The sequence below is a fragment of the Mixophyes fleayi genome, chromosome 1 (assembly GCF_038048845.1).
Source record: "Mixophyes fleayi isolate aMixFle1 chromosome 1, aMixFle1.hap1, whole genome shotgun sequence".
Classification (NCBI taxonomy): Eukaryota; Metazoa; Chordata; class Amphibia; order Anura; family Limnodynastidae; genus Mixophyes; species Mixophyes fleayi.
Window position 1 is genome coordinate 162,871,149 of NC_134402.1, and position 19,832 is coordinate 162,890,980.

At 38.1% G+C, this 19,832-nt stretch overlaps 1 protein-coding gene across 2 annotated transcripts in view; it reads left to right on the forward strand.

Annotated features, from left to right (window-relative positions):
- The first annotated feature begins 466 nt into the window (after positions 1-466).
- Positions 467-19,832, forward strand: part of KLHL8 (kelch like family member 8) — a 33,309-nt gene continuing 13,943 nt past the window's right edge. The window contains exons 1-7 of one of the 2 annotated variants that reach the window (XM_075202922.1): positions 499-558; positions 665-754; positions 3,275-3,556; positions 9,405-9,953; positions 11,846-12,032; positions 15,840-15,983; positions 18,448-18,559. In XM_075202922.1, coding sequence (XP_075059023.1) covers positions 3,344-3,556; positions 9,405-9,953; positions 11,846-12,032; positions 15,840-15,983; positions 18,448-18,559 — 1,205 coding nt within the window. In that variant the 5' untranslated portion in view covers positions 499-558; positions 665-754; positions 3,275-3,343. Of the gene's footprint in view, positions 559-664; positions 755-3,274; positions 3,557-9,404; positions 9,954-11,845; positions 12,033-15,839; positions 15,984-18,447; positions 18,560-19,832 lie in introns of both variants that reach the window. The other variant, XM_075202930.1, reaches the window with a different exon arrangement.

Sequence of the window (19,832 nt, forward strand, 5' to 3'; positions counted from 1 at the left end):
TCTGGCGACAGGGTGAGGCTGTTATAACTATTGACTTTAAATAGGACAACAATTTATGAGTGTTAACTAGAGGTGAGTGAAGTAATGTAGAGGCAATGTGGACAGAGATGTGTGTTGCAGGAAAGGTAGAGGATGATATAGTCCTAAAGATAATGCCATGAAAGGAGAGCAAGAAAAATAATTTGGCAAACATTGGGATTTAAGAGTAATAGAGCAAACAATTGTATCATAAGACACATGCATTTCAGCATCTACAATACACTGATTTTAATTTACCATAACATGGAGTAAATGAACACTACAAAAATAAAACTAATCTACAAACTGCAACCTGTGCTGTTCTGCTGTTCAACTCACACGCAGTTACCACTTGTTCAACATTTATTTCCTTTAGGGCCTGTACTCTGGTCATTGCACACAACAAAGATGGACGCCAGGCACTCGGGTAGGGGGCGTGACTTCCAGGCGTTCATCTCACTGAGAATGAACCCGGGAAGGAGGCGGGTTGTTAGGTAGAAGCAGCTGCGAGGAATAACAGGGAGGTCGATCGTCGGTTGGGTGTGTATAATCTTTGTAATGCAATGCTCAGTATCTTTTACCTGTCCACCAATGTGACTGCCTTCCTGCGTTTGTTTTTCTCCCCTCGTACTGTCACACGCTGTAGTCTGTGCATGCAGGAGGCGGAGACACATGTGGGTCCATGGTAGGGAGCAGTGTTTTTATTCATCCTTCTGCATTTCTCTCCACAGTTAAAGTAAGTTATTAAGACTGTTTTTTGTTTTTTTTAAAATAAATGCCTTTAAGGTAATGTAAGCAGCTCTTATTAGTCTTAACGTATCTCTGTAAGCATTCAGTAGGGTAACGATGGGACTGATGTCTGTGTATTGGCATGTTTTGTTTTTTTCCGTCAGTTTATAAAATGGTCAAGTCCAGTTAATCAACCATTTAAGTTTGGACTGCTGAGAGTGCAAAAATAGTGCAAGTGTGATGTGTTTGTATGTTATTTGTTTACATGCTAGCTAACAACAAAATGTAGGTTATGTGCCAGTAATAAGCATCTCTCAAAAATATATTATATCTTTTTTACATGACATTTTATTAAAATGCATGCATCAATTTATTCAGCAAGAGCAAAATGAATAGCATTCACTATTAACAAGAACAAATAATAAAAGGCTTTTCTTCAACATCACATGTGGTTACACAGACTTTCTATTAAGCAAAAAGTATGCTCAAAATTTATGATAAAAATAACACTTTTTGAAGGTTTCAAGTATATGACAAGATGCACACATACTAGACATCATCAAAGAAATGTTTCCTGACCTTCTAAATTGTAGGTGTGAAGATTTATCTTAAGTGTAGGTTTTAAGTATGTCACTTGACAGGAAAAATATATATTTATCTGCAATTACCTTGTAAGATTTGCTGCTTAAAGGGAGTGTCACTTCATGATTGCACATGGTCCTTTTTAAAAGTAAAGTTTGATATCTATCTGAATGTAAATGTGTTTAGACTTTGAGCAAGATTATCATATACATTGCTTGTAATCAAATATTTGTGTAGGACCAGATTATCCGCAGTGAACCTGCTCCATAGTTTGTGGTTTGTTGTGTGTGTGTGTGTGTGGTGTTTTTTGTTTTTTGGTTTTTTTATATATTGAGAAGCTGCATTTCTTTATATAGTCACTTGTTATCCTTGTGTCATTTCAAAGGCAGCATATTGTATTACAAAGTTGTGCATGGAAAGGCCAGCTAAAAGTTTGTCTTGCAAAAGACAGTAGACCACTTTATAATGTCAAATGAATGCTTCCAAACACATGGAATGCCATGGACAGCTTTGCAAATTGAGTATTGTGTGTTCACAAGCTGTAAGTGAGACCCAATAGATTTAACTACAAATTCACATGTCAAAATCCAACTCCTTTACTAAAGGTTTCCATAGTTACTCGCTAATTAGCAAGCAAGTAAACCTGTTCTTCCTGTCTATTCCTACAAAGACTGCTGCGTTATTCGGTTTCTTGATAACACTGTATCTGGAAGAAGCGCATATAAATATATAGTCTGTCTCATTCACAGCTGTAGCATATTTATACCAATACAGAAGCTGTTCCTTTTGCTAGATGATGGATGTGTGTTAGTATACAGGAAAAAAAACAACCTTTAGTGTTATTGAAGGAAAATGTGCTCATTAATAATTTTGTGGCCTTACAAGGAACACACTGTTGTGCTACAAAACTAGCACATTTGCAGCTGTCTACATCTCTAAAATTCTTAACCAATTGTTTGCTTTTTCCTGCGCTGATATTTGTGTTCTCCATATCTTCTCCCCCTCATTCCAGTATGCATTGCATGTTCCAGTTTTTTATGTCATATTCACAATCAAGCTAAATATAATAGCTGAGTTTGTGTGTATGTGTTTTTATTTATAAAGCTGTAAAGACACTTGATGTTTCATTGGAATCTAAAGAGTAAAACATGTTTTATTAACAAATTATTAGATGTTACATTTAATACATATTTAAGCTTCTGTTAAGATGTTACTAAGCCTGATAGTTTGTGTACTAGAATGACATTGTTTTTGTCTCTGTCCATAATTGCCTTATCACCTCCCGTATGCCAATGTGATCATCTTAAAACAATAGAAAAACTTGGCTTGATAAACCTGCAGCAAGAATATTGTTATATTTGTATATTTAATTCCTAATATGTGCATTAGACAGATGCAGACACAAAAAAGTAGTGTTACAATTTGTCTGCCCACTTTTAAATAAACTCTTAGGGGCCAATTCAATTCTGCTGAGAATAACGCAGTGTTGGCAGTTTTACTGTTAATACGGTAAAACTGTGCATAATTACCCTTAATACGGTAATGTCAATGGTGGATTTTTAATTGCGGTTCCCTGAGCTGCGAGATGAAATCCAGGCTAAAATTACAGTATTAACGGTAATACTGTTAACGCCGTGCTATTCGCTGCAGAATTGAATCAGCCCCATAATGTAGCAAATGGCCTGTTATCTGTTTGCAGTTCATTTTCTCTGCAGCTAGTGGCATTGTATTGCTATCCATCCTGTTCCCCAATTTGAGCTGTAGCATGACCGGTATCCAGAAGAGGGTTACCCTATTTACTACACAGAGGGGGCATGTCCTAAAGGTAGACACTTCCTAAAGTCTTAAAGCATTTATGGTCCAATATGCAAAAACAAATAATTGTAGCGCTTTTCTCATTTCATATGAACTTTGCTCTGCTGAGTTTTGACTTTTACATTTACAGACAAAGATGGCTGCACTTATCGTCTATACACACTAATATGAAGTACTTGGATCTGCTGGGAATTTGTTCATGCTCCTGATGGCTTCGCAATCTATTCTCCCTGGACAAACCAAACCACAGCAATCAAAGGGCAAAAGGAAGCTCCATCAGGACAAGCCATGCACATGTGAACGTGAGAATGATGGCTCATTTGTCTTTGAAGCTGATGAAGCATGGAAGGATTTTCATAGCTCACTTTTACGTTTCTATGAAGTGGGTGAGCTATGTGATGTCACACTTAAAGTAAGTGTTCTATGCTCTCCCATTTCCTTTGCCACCAGGGCACAGGTTGCTCTAGAGCCCATAGTTGCTGAGCTGTTGGTGAAATTCATTCCCCCCGTATTGCTTGCAGAGTACTAGCTATGGAATGTGAATCTTTGACTACCCCTGGTACCTTCAACCTGAGTATCTAGGGGTTCCGTTGCCACCAGGTACTTGGCACGCTTGTTTATTTTTCAGCTGCAGAGTCACAATATGACCGATGTTGTATTTAGATGTTTGTTTGTAACTGTATACTCTTCTCCCTTAAACAAGCCATCAGATGATGTAGTGTTTCATTTTTCTTTAATATATATAGGTAGGGACTTGCTCTTTAAGTGAAACTCTAAGGGACTAATGCAGAGTTGTTGCCAAAAATGGAGTACAGTACTCTTGTTTTTCAGAAAAACTAAACACACCGAAAAAACTGCATATTTCCACCCATATATAGAGCTGTACACCGCTCGAAATGCCTCTGCATCAGCATCATATTGCCTGGCTTATGACAAGTCCTCATCTGCGAGTATTTGCATCTGCCCTGTAGCAGGTGCAAAAGATAAACCTCTTAACAGGTATAAACACATTTACTGTACTCTCCTATATTAGAATGCCCCTTCTTGCCTCTGCAGGAGCAAGCAGACATAAGTGCCAGGATCGAGCAAATCTGCATATGCCTATATGTGTGCATCCACTTTCTGGGCATGCAGATTGATAATCACGCAGCGTATGCTCTGCAGCTCCAGAGTGAGAGCCTCCATGTCTCTTGCACTGATGGAGTGAAATGTGTTGTCATGCTTGGATACCAATGGAATAGTGAGCAAATTATCTTTGTTGTTGAACACAAAAGATCAAGAAAACTTTTTTCACAGTCAATCATTTTAGTATTCTTATTTCCTTTGTGACTTTGAAGTTATGCTGCTGAGCATAATAGATCTGACAATTAAGGAATCTATTAATGACTAAAATCTGCTTCTACATCCTCTGAACGAGATATATTATTAAACCACTTAGTTGAAAGAAGTTACATAGTTTCTAAGGTACTTATGTATAAAGGAACATCAAGTCATTATGCTTCAATCTGATTGTTATGTTTTATGTGTTCAGTTTTAAAACCCTTGGCAAGAAAACTGTTTAGAAAATAACAATTATGCAGTAAATAGCTAATGCAACAATTCAGATTATGCTGAAGTTAAAAACTCCTGTGAGAAATGAACAGGCCACTCTGTGTTTGTGATCTAATAAATAGCATAGAATCTGTTTAATACATTTGTAATAACTCTAAATATTAAAGGTTATAGCTGGATCCCGCAAATATTAAATCAGTCTATCAATATATTTACAACACCAGTAGATAACAATATTAATTTAAACTTAGATTGGCTAACAACCAGTAGTGTTGTAACAGATATAAGCAGATATATTAAGATGTTCTTATTAATGTCTGATGAAACAAGGTATTCATATCACCTCAACCAGTCTGCACCTCGTTTCTCACAAACTGTGGACTATAAAAACATATACTTCTTCTAGCCCTCTGGTTCCCCATATTTGTCAATCGTATTTAAACTTGTATATATTCTATTTGTAAGTAGTTAGTGTCTGGCAGCATGGTTTTTTTTATCTTGCAGACTAGTCCATTGTTTCAGTCTAGGCAAAAGGATTATTGTCCACCATTCCTGTATGAATGTCCATCACACCAGGGGGTCGCATGTATTAAGATAGGAAAAATGTCCAACGATGGAGCTCTTTAATTACAGAGGACCACATTGTGTATTTAAATGAAATGTCTCTGGATTGTAACCTTACTTGTTTAAACAACTTCTACTGTATAGCCACATAACAATACATATCCCAAATTATACCAAGAGTGTCTCATCTGCTATCCCTTTGTCTGCATGTTTACCGGTGAAAAGGTAAACAAAGTAAAGGACCAACCCGACAGGTTCTGAAACTCCTGAGAAGGTCATTTCTGCATTTAAAAATGAGCTCCAGAGGACAGCAAGGAAGCATTCACTACCCGGTGATAGCTGAAGTCAGGCTGGTGTTGAGATATAGATCTCTGTCCCTGACAGGAAGGGGACAATCGGTCCCTGAAGTACTGCCTTTTCCCTTATCTACCTCTCCAGGTCTTGGGGAGCTGTGTGTCTGCAAAAAGCAGAGTGACAGTGACTCAGGACCACTGCCTTGTTGGTAACCTCAAAGAAGAGAGGGGGAGAAGCTTGGATGATAGATGGCAGTCCCTGAGAGTGTCTAAGATATTGGTGAGGTGTTTTATACCTTGTATGTATTCTATGTCAGACTGTAGTGTTATTTGTTGCAGGTTATTTAAATATTATTGCTGTATGGTGCTACCACTTTGTTAAAGAAACCTATTTATTTTATTTCGGATATATGCCTGGGTGATTTTGAGCTTTGGATAGGTACCAGGTAGGCCATTTGTGTGGCACGGAGGGTTACATTAAACCCTCACAATGTCTCCTATAGAAATCAAACCCTTTGTATGAGGAGCCATTCAGTGACGTAAAAATCAAAGGTTAATCAGTCTTGTAGATAAGTAACATTAGAATTAACGTTGGAAACCTTTTTTTTTTTTTTAAATATTAAACCGGTTTTGGTGGGAGAGTAAAGAGGGAAAAAAAAGTGGTAACTTCTGTCTTTTTTGCTTCTTTATTTAAAAGTGATTCCGAATCAGTCTATTTTAAGGCTTTCTGGTGTCAGTGTTATCAGTGTTTAGGTTCTTCTTTAGATGTATTTAATGTGTAGTATTCCCTCGCCCAGTTTTTTTATTATTTGATTCCTGCAAATATTATAGTAGATGGATATTTGTCTTGTGCAAAAATGATTGACAGCACTATGTGTAGTATATTTGTGTTCAGCAATCCTTGTTTTAGGCCGACATATTTCATTCTGCACAGGCACTGAAGGAAGTAGACTTCCCCCTTCTGTTGAGCATAAAATTCTATATGTAAACTTGTATTGGTTGTCGCCTCTTTTGTACTCATTCTACCCATAGGTGCACAGCCTTTGTATTTATTCAAGGGAAAACAAAAAGCCTTTTCATTTGTATGAAATGAAACCATACCATTTCTTTTTTTCAATGGTGTCCTCTCTGGTAAAATTAGTTTTAAAGTCTTTAAGCAGAATTGTCCATTTTTTTCAGCACTTTCCACTCTTATGTGCATGGTGTATGTTATTAATTTGTTAGGAAAGTAATGCTTCTTTGTATATTTTCTACATCTTTATATGCTCTATTCACCAATCCTTTCCCATAATTGCATTCATATATTTTTTTTCTACTAAGAATTTTCCTTGTTCTGAGGGCAGTTATGTCTGAACATTTCTGCTGGTAAAAGTTTAACAAAACGTTTAATTTTTAGATGAACATTGTAGAATTTGCTTAAAGAAGTAAGGCTTTAGGCACATCGTAAAATTTGAGCCTACCTCCCCCTCCCCCCCCCTTCAACAGCACGCATACCAGTTACAAATGGTATAGTGATACAATAATAAAAAAGAATGCACAGTACAAGGTCCATATTTCTCCAAAACACAAAGTGGGACACGAGAAGGGAGATGGAGGATAGGATGAGACATGTTAAGCAGGGCAAGAAGAAATCTGTTTTCTAATTCAATTGTTTTAGTGGAGTTGACAAAAGAGTGAGATGGGGCCCACCCAATGGGATGGTATGTGTGTGAGAGGCAAATCCTGTCTTCCCTAAAAAAAAAATATGGGCTATCATGGAGGATATTTAAATATCGGTAAGGTGAGCTATACACATAATGCCTATGTTGGACCATCACTTAGAGAACCAAGGTGACTGACGTGGAGGAAATTGGGGATTATCCCATATGCGTGTGATCATGGCGATTGCAATTGAGGGGCTAAATTTGGAAGAGCACATGTCCCACGCTTTCAGAGCAAATCTGAGGGTTGGCAGAAGAATAATGTGCTTACCGGGTCTGGGAAGTCTTCACAGGTAGGAGAGGTAAGTAAGAGCTAAAGATTTGGGGCTAGATTTACTAAATTGCGGGTTTGAAAAAGTGTAGATGTTACCTAAAGCAACCAATCAGATTCTAGCTGTCATTTTGTAGAAGGTAATAAATAAATGAAAGCTAGAATCTGATTGGTTGCTATAGGCAACATCCCCACTTTTTCAAACCCGCAGCTTAGTAAATCTAGCCCTTGGTCTCCATCTACCCATGCAGTAGTGCCAAGAGGAGCAAATGTCGCATTGTGCTAGATGGGTAGACCAATTGTAAATCTTGGTACCGGGGAACCCTTTGCTCCTGCAATAATGGATTTAGCTTAACTCTTTTAGGCTTCCCATTACATAGAAAGTTAGAGAGTTGTCTGTGTTTCAACAAACGCTGAAAGTGGGACAGCTATTGGGAGAGTCTGGAAGTGGGCAATATCTTTAAATCCTAAGCGTTTCAGAAGATGAGGTTATGGCAATCCCAAGACCCTACCCTTTTTTTGTTTTTGTTTTGTTCTGTTTTATAATTCACCATTTCTCCATGGCAACAGATTTTAACTGGTTACTCCTCCTATTTGAATCATGATACAATCCCCTTCGGAAGGTATGTTAGACACTCCTCATTCTTCCAGGTCTCTGTTGTTTTTTTTTTTTGTCATTTTATGCTGAGCACAGGAATAGATAGATATAGTTTATTAAGGTTAACCTGCAGGGATGGCATCTGTGATTGAAGGAGGAGGTGGGAGGCACCTTTCTGAAGCCCCCCCTGGTACCATACGACAAGCTGGTCGTAAAGCATGGGACAAGCCTGATGCTGTGTAATGCTTCCTTTTGCTTGTGGACCACAGGAACATAAGCCTCTGGGACTTTCATTTCAAACTGGGCAAGTCTGTGCGTGTCCACATAGGCTGCGAGCATGCAAGGCAAAACTACTCTGTGCATGATAGAATATACCAGCGCCTGTTGGCGTTGTCGGGGATTTTCATTTTTTATGACTCAACTTCTTTCTGTCTTAAAAACACTAATGCGCTTAGCTGTATTGGGAGGTGGTAAGTGTGGGTGTTGCAAAACCACAGTGTCTTACACCTTATAAACCTATAAGAACTAGAAATACTTATCCAATCACTGCCAGGGAGTGCTGTATGGCGCTCCTTGATGTCCTGTAGAGTGGTGTAGTTGAGGATGAGGTGTAAGGTTGTTGGCGGTAGATATGTGGAAACTGCATAATAGAGATTATAAGAACAGGAGAGTGTGTGTGTGTGTATACAGAATACTACTGGACACAATTTTGGATGGATGGGGAGTAGGGAAAAGGGGTAATGAGGAGATAGGACAGTCTTTTGCCTTTCTTTATCCTGATCATAGTGGTGGGATGGAGCAATGTGGGGTAGGAGAGAGAGAGAGAGAGAGAGAGAGTATTATGGTGCTGTGGAAATGCTTGTGCCGGTAGTAGAAGCAGAGTGCCCATTCTGCAAGACGTTAGACATGCCACAAGCGATCAAGCTGAACCATTTTGTTTCCTTTTTTTTTTTTTTTTTTTCCTTGGTGAAATCCAGGATATGCCTCCTAAGGTTGATGCATTTATTTTCAGACTCAAACAAACAAAAAAAAAGCATCTCAAATAAGCTTCATGTCACCACAGGTATTGCTTTGTGGATGGCTGGTACCTCAATGATAGACTGATGTTATCTTTTGAAGGGGAATACCTTGTTGGGTTTTGGTTTTTTTAAGATATTTTTTCTTCAATGTAGCCAATGACCATGTACTGTAATTTGCTGCTGTTCAGATATTTACATGAAGAAAGATTATGATGTTATAATTACTGGCAACTTATGACCCATGTTTTCTCATAACTTGTACAGGTTGGATCTAAGCTGATTCCATGTCACAAACTTGTGTTGGCCTGTGTGATACCATATTTTCGTGCAATGTTTCTCTCTGATATGGCAGAAGCAAAACAAACGCTGATTGAGATACAAGACTTTGATGGTGATGCTATTGAAGACCTAGTGAAGTTTGCATATTCATCCAGAGTGACACTCACTGTTGATAACGTCCAACCGCTTTTGTATGCTGCCTGTATACTCCAAGTGGAACTAGTTGCCAAGGCTTGTTGTGAATATATGAAACTACATTTTCACCCCTCTAACTGCTTGGCTGTTAGGGCTTTTGCTGAGAGCCACAATCGGGTGGACTTGATGGACATGGCAGACCACTACGCCTGTGATCATTTTCCAGAGGTGGTGGAGTGTGAGGACTTTGTCACTATGTCCCCCCAGCACCTTCACAAACTGCTATCTTCTGGAGACCTTAATATTGAGAGTGAAAGACAGGTCTACAGTGCATCCATAAAGTGGCTCCGTGCCAACCCACAGCACCATGAAGCATGGCTCAATGAAATACTGTCTCAGGTACCACAGCAGAATAAATACGGTGTACATATTTCTCTTTAGAATGCAAATACGGTAATATATTTTTGGTATATTCCATAGCTATAAAAAAAAATATTCACCCACATCATAGTCAAAACAACAAACAAAGGTTATTTTTGTATTGAACTGATTAGATAAAAAAAACCACAATAACTGATTACAATAATATTCACCCCAGTTGTTTTAATACTTGATAGAGGTGCATCTATTTGGGTAAGTCTCTCTGCTTTGCACATTTGGACACCTGCATTTTTCACCCGTGTAATACTAAAGTGTCTTGTAACATGATAGGAGCTATCCAGAGTCTCAGTGAGACTAATGGCTGGACTTTGAATGGACCATTCCAGGACACGCATTTATTTTTTTATTTAGCCCAGTCTAATGTGACCTTTGCTGTATGGTTTGGGCCATTGTTCTGCTGGAATTTAAATCTTCCTGCAGCAAGGTTTCCTCCAATATTTATCAGTGTCTTGCTCCATTCATTTTGACAAATGGTCTAATCCCTGAAGCAGAGAAGCATCCCCATTGTGCTCCCTCCACCATGCTTCATAATAGGAGTTGTTTTCTAGGAATGATATTCAGTGTTAGGCCTGCTCTTCACCTTGAGGCTAAAAGCTTCATTGTTGCACTATAGCAAACCCTAGTATAGATTTCCTGTGAATTTCCTTCAAATATGGTGTCCTTTTTTGGTGCAGTCTCTCCATGCAGATTTGTGACGTGCCCATGTTTTTGCATGGATAGTTTCTCCCATCTCTGCTATGGATGATTGTCAAAGTTGCCAGGCTTCTAGATGGCCTCCCTAACAAGTGTTTGTTTCTCACAGGTGATCAGTTTTGGTCTGCTTTAGCTGTGCTATATTCTCTCCATCCATTTACAATGGAGTTGACAGTTGTATTCTTCTTACATCCTTCCCCTGATTAGTGCTGTTCAATAACATATTTTCTCACACTCTTTCTTTCCCTTTTCCTTGATGAAGCTCTTGTTTGGAAATGCACTAGCTGCACCTCCACAGGTTGTGTGTGTTTTTAAATTAATTGAAACCCATTAATTGTAAATAGATGGGCTCCAGTCATTTAACTGATAGGGTATATTTGAGTGTATCTTGGCAATAGAGCTCAATACTTATGCAATTGATTGTAGTCTGTTTTTATATTTGTAATTAAATGGCACAATAGTTGGATAACTTTACAGTATTGTGTGATGATCAGTGATTCCATATTAAATCCATTATAAATGGAAAAATGGCAAAGGGGATGAATACATTATATCAACTGTAATGTATATTCAAATGTTGTATTTTGATTGTAGTATATGCGTTTAGAAACTGTTTTTTCTTATTTGGACTAGAAGTTAATAAATATTTTCAGTTGACATATGGCTCCAGCACTGTTAGTAGATCATTCTGAAGAAGTGAGTGCCAGGAAAAAAAAGCAGCAAAAAATGAAAAGAAAAGCAAGTGTCTATAGTAATACAGAACAACACTGGGAAACTTACTTGGCTCTGATATTTAGCAAATCTTGCAACACGACTTGGGGGTTATGTGCCGCTGTTTTCTCATAAAAGCATATCACAAACCGGAAATAATTATGGGAACTTTAGCCTTAACTGTGTAATATTGCATGAAGGTTTGTAGTTTTCCCTGTGAATGGTTCAATATTAATAGTAGCTGGCTCCCAGCTTCATGCAATGGGGGTGTTTCTATGTGTTTGGCATGCTATTTTAAGCACATAATGATCAATTATCCATGATTTGTGTGTGAGTATGATGCAGGCAGGTGGCAGCAATATAAAGTATATTTTTTTTTTTTTCTATTTATTCGTTTTTTTTTGTTTTTTTTTTCCTTTTTGTTTATACGGAATCCCCTCTCTCAGGTTCGTTTACCTTTGTTATCCATTGAATTCCTCATGTCTGTTGTGGCTAAAGAAGACCTCATCAAACAGAACTTGAAATGCAGAGATCTGCTGGATGAAGCTAGAAACTATCACCTGCACCTGAGTAGTCGTGCTGTCCCTGACTTTGTGTACACCATCCGCACCATACCAAGGAAACAGACAGCTGGTAATCAGGATTTTATGGTGGAATTTGCTTCATTAACTCCCTCTTTTGATTTTGTTTTTTTGTTTGGTAAAGTGAGAATACTGTTGTAAGTGGGTGGTACTCGTTACCACGGCACTGTGAACCCCGACAAGATTTAAAGCGACAGGGGATTTACGATTTCTATAATTCCTATACTGCTGAAATGACTACTTACCCTATGCCTGTATACAGGCGTAGGGTCCGGGTATTGCCGCTTTAAAACCAACATTTTCAGTTTCTCCACAGTACAAAACGTCGTTTGATAGCGTACATGTTTAGGCCAATCGGATTACACACTGCACGGCGATTTGAAAAGCCGAAGAAAATACAGGTCTGACATCTATTAAGTAGTCATTTCAGTAGTATAGGAATTATAGAAATCGTAAATCCCCTGTCGTTTTAAATCTTGTCATGTTCACAGTGACGGATTAACGTACCCCACCCGTTGTAAGTATCACAAGCAAGTACATCTCATGATATTAGGAACGGATAATAAAGATGGTCAACCTTACTTGGTATTCACGCAGAAAAAAGGACCAATCACCTCCTCCCCCAAACTCTCCATGCACACTTTATTCAGTACTATTTGCCTCATATACAAGGGTTTTAATTTGAAGAATTCTTTGTAAACGCTGGAGGCATGTATGAACACGGCCAGCTCCATTTTTATACATTTAGCATGTTTCAATAAGCATACATTTGGTGGAATGCAACATGATTCCTTGTAAATAGAAAAATATGCAGATGTGTTTAGAGTTGACCAATGTGTGTAAATTGCTTTAATTACACTTTGTAAACTGATTTTAAAGCTCACTTTTGCAGTTTTTTAAGGGGTTATTTTGCCTGTATACTTCTAGAGTCTCTTTTGCACGTTGTTTTTTATATTTATGTTAAGGTACATTATATATATATATATATATATATATATATATATATATATATATATATATACATACATACATACATACATACATACATACATACATACATACATACATACATACATACATACATACTATCCTGAAGCTCCTGCCAGTGTCTGGATGCCGGTTGTAGTGCCTTCTCTGTTGCTATGGCTGGAGGATTTGCTACTCTAACCGGCCTATTTTGCACATATAAATATAGAATAAATTCAAGACAGTGGAGTCCTCATTGTAATGCCAAAAAATGTTGCAATTGCTAATCTACCAAGTTTCTTAAAAATGTAGGTCAAAAAGTTTTAGCATCCTTAAGATGTTAAATTAGTGTAAAATAAAACCATGCCTGTATCTACCATCGTCTCAATTTCATTATTGCTAAATGTTCAAGTACTGAAATTTTTCATTTTTCTTATTATCTTGGGCAACATAAATAAGATGACCCAGCAATGACTGCTATTGATGGATCAAATGTGAACATGGTGACACATTAGTCCTAAACTCTAACTGTATTCTGTGAAACTTCTACCCTTTGCATCAGTCAGTGGTAGAAAATTCTGAGCTGTGCAAATCTACACAATACACATACTGATGCCAGTATAACTGATTAGCTGAGTAGTTTTAGGAAACAGTCGCATTACTGTTTGTCAGAAGTGGGGATTTTTTTCTATAATATTGCAGCGTTTGACCTTAAACAGGCCTCTTCAGTATAACCAAAAAATAATGCTTCCGTAAGCATTTAGACAATATTCTCATTCAGCAGCCTAATGTACAATATGCATATTTGTGTGGTCCGAGTGTAGAATCTGTATTTCATACAATTGTTCATTGCACATTTTTTTGCAGCAGTACCTAATATATTATTTGGAGGCCCACAAGATCCTGTCTGTGAATGATGTAACGGAAACCTAGTGAGAGGTCAGACTCCATACCATTTTGAATGGTGCTTAGAGGGAAAAAAAATAAAATATGCAGGTAGTGGACAGAAGAATGCAAGCATCTGAGTAAATGAGGGGCACAAGTATATAAAAAGCAAAGGCTTTAACACTGGTTTGATTTATGCGTTAATTAAGCACATAACATCCTAGCATGGTCAGGATCATGTATAAAAGTGTACTGGTTTGCATGTAAATATGGCTACGAGAGACAACCTGCATGACAAGACCTTCAGCCACCAAGGCAGCTTAACTTGCTGAAGTTTCACCTACAACAGTGTCAAGGTTGATGTTGCCCTGTATCTCCAGGGAACAATATAATTAGCAAAGGGCAGCAGCAGACAGAAACGCAAGCTTCAGGATCGTGATATTCGTTGATTAATAAGTGCAAGACAAAGCAGGCCAGTGACCATAGGTCAATTGACAGTACTTTTCAGTCTGTAGTGCGAACAGCTTATTACATAAAAATGACTAGACAATCTAGTGACCTCTACAAGCCTGAGAGCTTGATTCAAACAATAAAGGGTTCTGGTAGTTCCATAATGTTGTGTGGTTCATTGTCCTGGCATGGTTTGGGTTCAGTCATTCCCTTAGAAGGAAAAGTAAAATATAATCAGTACTATGAAGGAACCCTCTTTACCCCATGTTGCAGCATTACTTTCCTGAATGTTAACTTTATGTCATGGCCTTCTCTGTCACCAAATCACAATTCAATCAAGCATTTGTGGTATATTCTGTAATGACTCCTGAGGCTGCATTTTCCACCACCATTTCTTGTGGAGGAATTGTGCGGCATGCCTTCTGCTCAACTCCAGACACTGGTAGACTTCATTTCATGGCACATACAAAACCATAATAAGCCAAAAGCTACATCAACAAATCTATAGGCCTCTGTCTATACATTTTAAAGCTCATGACGCGATGATCAGAAAAAAACTTTCATATAAGGGAAGTCAGAAGAATGCCCCCTTCTCTGCAGTGCAAAAAATCGTGCAGCAGTATGGCTTGTGTTTTGAACAGATGCAACTTTGCAAACCTAAGACGCCTGCTACAATGTCCTCTGGACAGACTAGTCCAAGTGAAGTTGTTTGGTTTTCACAAATCATGGCATTGTGCATTATATCCTATGAACTCCTCTTTATGCTAGACTATTCTAGAAAAAAATGTAAGGTAAGCTGGTGGGATGTTGAGAGCTGTGCATTAAGTGATAAATGCATACCTCAGTGTTGTAAGGGTGATTGGGCCAAAATTTCTGAAAAACTACACAAAAGACTGATAAACTCATACAGAAAAGTATTACTTCAAGTTATTGCTACTAAAGATGATTCTACTGGCTACTGAATCAAGGGGGGGTGTACTTTTTATACATTTTCAAGTTGGCTTATATTTTCTTGAATGAGTAATGCGTAATGCCAAAATCTGTTATGGGTTATCCGTCAGAATATTAGATTTATCAAATTTGAGGACTTCGGTGAAAGTTGATGATTGAAACAAAACCACCTTATCACTGTCTGTGTTGTAGTACAATTTGTGCATGATAAATGTTTTTCCATAAACTGATCTACTCTGAAATTAAAATACAGGAAAATATCATATAGCGATCACTTATATGCACAAATGCACTGATTCTGTTGTTAAATGTTTAGGGCGTGTGTGTTTTACAAAGGAAGAGCACCTATTGTACTCGTCTGATATTTCTCAGTGGATTGCAATCAACATACTCAAATACACCAAAATTGATTTGCATAGTTTACAAGTAACCTGTTGTATAATTGCTTTGTTTTTTTAAAGTTGTTCTCTTTGAAACAAATTACTGTTTCGTGACAATACAGATGTCAAAAATATGATGGCTTTATACGATTTATCAAAGGATTCGTTGATGTCTGTCTGCAGCTTTCTTTATTTTTGTGACATTGAACGTCTGTACTCCCTGTCAGGTGTGCTATTCTGTGTGGGAGGACGTGGAGGATCAGGGGACCCATTTCGCAGTATTGAATGCTATTCTGTAAGCAGAAACAGGTGGTTCTTTGGCCCAGAAATGAACAGTCGTCGGAGACACGTGGGTGTAATCTCTGTGCGAGGCGAGTACAAAAAATGTTATTAAACTATATGCCGATATGAGTGTCTCCATAAATGATTGGCAGTAGACCTTACATCCTAATTTTCTATTCTAATTCAGTGCATGAGAGAGAATTTTAATGTGTTATTGAAGTGCTTTGACTAATTAAAATGCAACTCTGAAATGACAGCTGTCTGAGGAAAAAAGTCCTGCTGGCTTTACGGAAAGTTGCTAGTTGGATGCAATTTAGTCTGAAGCCATGGATATCCTATATTTACTAAAAGTAAGAGAAAGGGATGAGCTTCTTTATAGCCAATATGGAGACACACAAATGTTATAATTTAGATGCAGTAGTGAATTTTGACATGGTGTTAATGTGTGCACTTGATGTGTGGGGAGGAAGGGCGGGTTAAAGGTTTTTTTTTTTTTCTCTGTATAAGTTTCAACCAGCACAATTACTGCTGTTCTAACCTAGTTCACCAACCATTAGGCTGTTTTGCATCTCTTTCAAAGCAAAGTTTATCTCTTTTTTGCATAAATTCTCTGCAACTTCCTGCTATATTTCTTTAATGCACTGGCCTGATTTGGAAAAGCCTACAGGCTTTAAATTTAGTAGTGTTAATCGATTTGTGTTTAGCATTCCCTAAACCGGCGGTTCCCAAACTGTGCGCCGCGGCTCGCGCTGTCACCATCCTCTGCCCCGCGCCAGCCATAAAAAAGAACACAGAAACTTACCAATCTGTCGGGCGCCGGGACCCAGCAGCCTCCTCTCTCCCCCAGCTGTCACTGAATATCGACGTCAGTAACAAGCTGCGGGAGAGAGGAGGCTGCTGGGTCCCGGCGCCCGATGGATTGGTAAGTTTCTGTGTTCTTTTTTTATGGCTGGCGTGGGGCAGAGGATGGTGACAGCGGGGCAGAGGAGGGGCAGTGGAGGGGGACACAGCGTGAGAGGGGCAGTGGAGGGGGACACAGCATGACAGAGGGCAGAGTGGGCAGTGTGAGAGGGCAGTGTGTCTGGATGCAGAGGGGGCATTTTTGCATACAACTAAAAAAGTATTTCTGTCCTGACCTAAATACTTATTAGAATTTTTTGACCCAACTACTTCTAAAACAGGACTGCTCTATAATTATTTTGGAGGGGTGCCTTGAAAAAATTTGGAAACTCTAAGTGTGCCGTGAACTGCAAAAGTTTGGGAACCACTGCCCTAAACCATATTCCATAGCTCTTGGGTCTCCTGGTCTCTATCCATATGCTCTAAGGTTTTCCCCCACTCAGCATTTGTTACATATATGCTTGCCTCTTATATTTTTCATATTTGCCACTGGATTGCAGTAGAAAGTGGCATGTAAGTATAACTCTGCCTATCAGCCTTTGGTGTAGGAAACCGGGGATCTTCACTATATCCTGGGCTGGGGTTGATTTGCATGCATTGAATGATATGAGTACACTCTTGACTTGTTTTTACTGTGTTCTCTGAGCATGTTTCAATCTGATGCCATGGGGGTAGAGAGAGGTGTTGAATAAGGTATTGATCCATTTTCTGTAATGTAAAATACATTTTTAAAGTGGTTTTGTCACTTAAAGATGAAACATATATGATATGTAATGCACAGGTCTAACACGTGGGTTTAACGCTGGCGAGAATTCCGGCAACGTTCATACCTCCATTAATAAAAAATCCGATTGGCTACAAAAACTAATGCAATAAAAACAGACTTGCCTGAAAATCGAAGGTCCAGATGTCTGATGGCAACAGCATGCTGACAGGAACTGATGCCAAAGACACAGCTCTCTGGCACTTCAGTGTCACGTCATCGTGACGTCTGGACCCCTCAGGTTAAGTGTTTAAACACTTAACCTGAGGGGTCCAGGCATTGGAGCTTTAAATTAACATAGCTGTAAGTCGCGATGACTAATCGTTTTTATTTAGTAGTTATCAACGTTGTCGGAATTCTCGGTAGCGTCAAAACGCCCGTAAAGTGCACAAAGATCCTTGATTACTAAACCATGTGCAGAATCAAATGGGTCTGATAGACAACACTCCTGCAGAAATGTGCAGTTTCTTTTCTACAGTGCAAGGCTTTCTCAATGTTATACTTTCCAGCATTTTAAATACTTTGGTGTCAGTATTTGAATTGTGCAAAAAGGCAAGCTTATTTAGTCCTGTAGCATAACTATTTTTTTTTATTTTTATTTTTTTAATTTTTGCTAGTTTCTGTAAATATTTTTTTTTATGATATACCAGGCAATGTAACCAGAATATCTTCTAACATGTGAAAGGTCTGTTGGCTGTCTTTGTAGAGGAAGTGTATAGTTTTCATCTGTCGCAATGCAACTTGATTTTTGTTTTATGGATTTCGAAGTTAGTGTCCAGGATGCTAAGTTATAGTGCGATCAAGAAAAAGCCAATCCAAAGGTATCTGTCTGTATCACATAAAATATATAGTGTATATGATTGTGACAGCTGCTTATTTTTTTTTTTCAGGTAAGGTGTATGCTGTTGGGGGTCATGATGGAAATGAACATTTAGGTACCATGGAATTATTTGATCCATTAACAAACAAATGGATGATGAAGGCATCAATGAATACAAAAAGGTAGTGTTGTAATGAAATGATCTATATTTCTAAAGCTACATTTGCTCCCTCTTACTTGAGACAAAATGTTAAGACGGAGAGTACAATTAAATTAAGACTTTGTATTGAGGAGGTATAATTCTATTTAAAACTCTCCTTGTTTAACCACTTGACAAATAATCCATGTATCCACTGTTAAGTAAATAATGCACAGGAAGATGTATTGCTTGCAACATCAAAATGCCAGCTGATCATTCTCCCCTTGCTACTGCCACTGAAAAATATCATGCCTAATAAGCTTCCATTTTTAAATATTTGAAATAAAATTTATACTTTTGAATATATCAATGTCAATAAGACCAGATAAAGAATGAGTCTATGTACTCATATATGAGAGCCTCCAGTATCAGAACTTTCTTTTTTTTTTTTTTTTTTTCTGTTTTTAAACATATGGGTATTATTCTGGGAGAGCACCCCTTATAAAATGAAAAAAATAATAGATGAGGACTATATACTAATAAATTGTAAACTCAGTTGTGGATATCTTTTTGTTTAGTATACACAACTGGAAAATATCTAACTGTTCCAGCTTCTGGGCACTACAAAGTTCATTTTAATGCAGTGGATGTTTTGCATTGATGTTTGAAATTTGATGTCATTGTGCAATTGGGGGCTGCCTCAATCAAGTTTATTCAGGGAAATGGCCTTTCCTCTTGTAATCGGTCCTTTGGAGAATATGTGGTGAAATACTAGTATTCACCACTTGCCTCTGGTGGCTCTTTTCACTCCTAGCAGTCCTCTTACTACAGCTGGTGTAGTAAGCCATCAACTACACTGACATCCTGAACCTCCATACATGGCTTGAACTGTATTATCCAAGAGAGGCTATGCCTGTAGCGGTCACAGTGAGTTTAGAACTGTTTAAACAAAGCCCCTTTTTACACTGCCCTTCTAAGATTCATACACATTAAATAACTGAGGGAATGGTGTGCTGTTTAACTAGTGAGACATTTCAATTTAATTGCTTTTCATCTTTTTTGTATATATGTGTGTGTGTGTATATATAATATATATATATATATATATATATATATATATATATATATATTCTCATCACCATTTATTTATATAGCGCAACTAATTCCGCAGCGCTGTACAGAGAACTTACTCACATCAGTCCCTGCCCCATTGGAGCTTACAGTCTAAATTCCCTAACAGACGGACACAAACACACATACTAGGGTCAATTTGTTAGCAGCCAATTAACCTACCAGTATGTTTTTGGAGTGTGGGA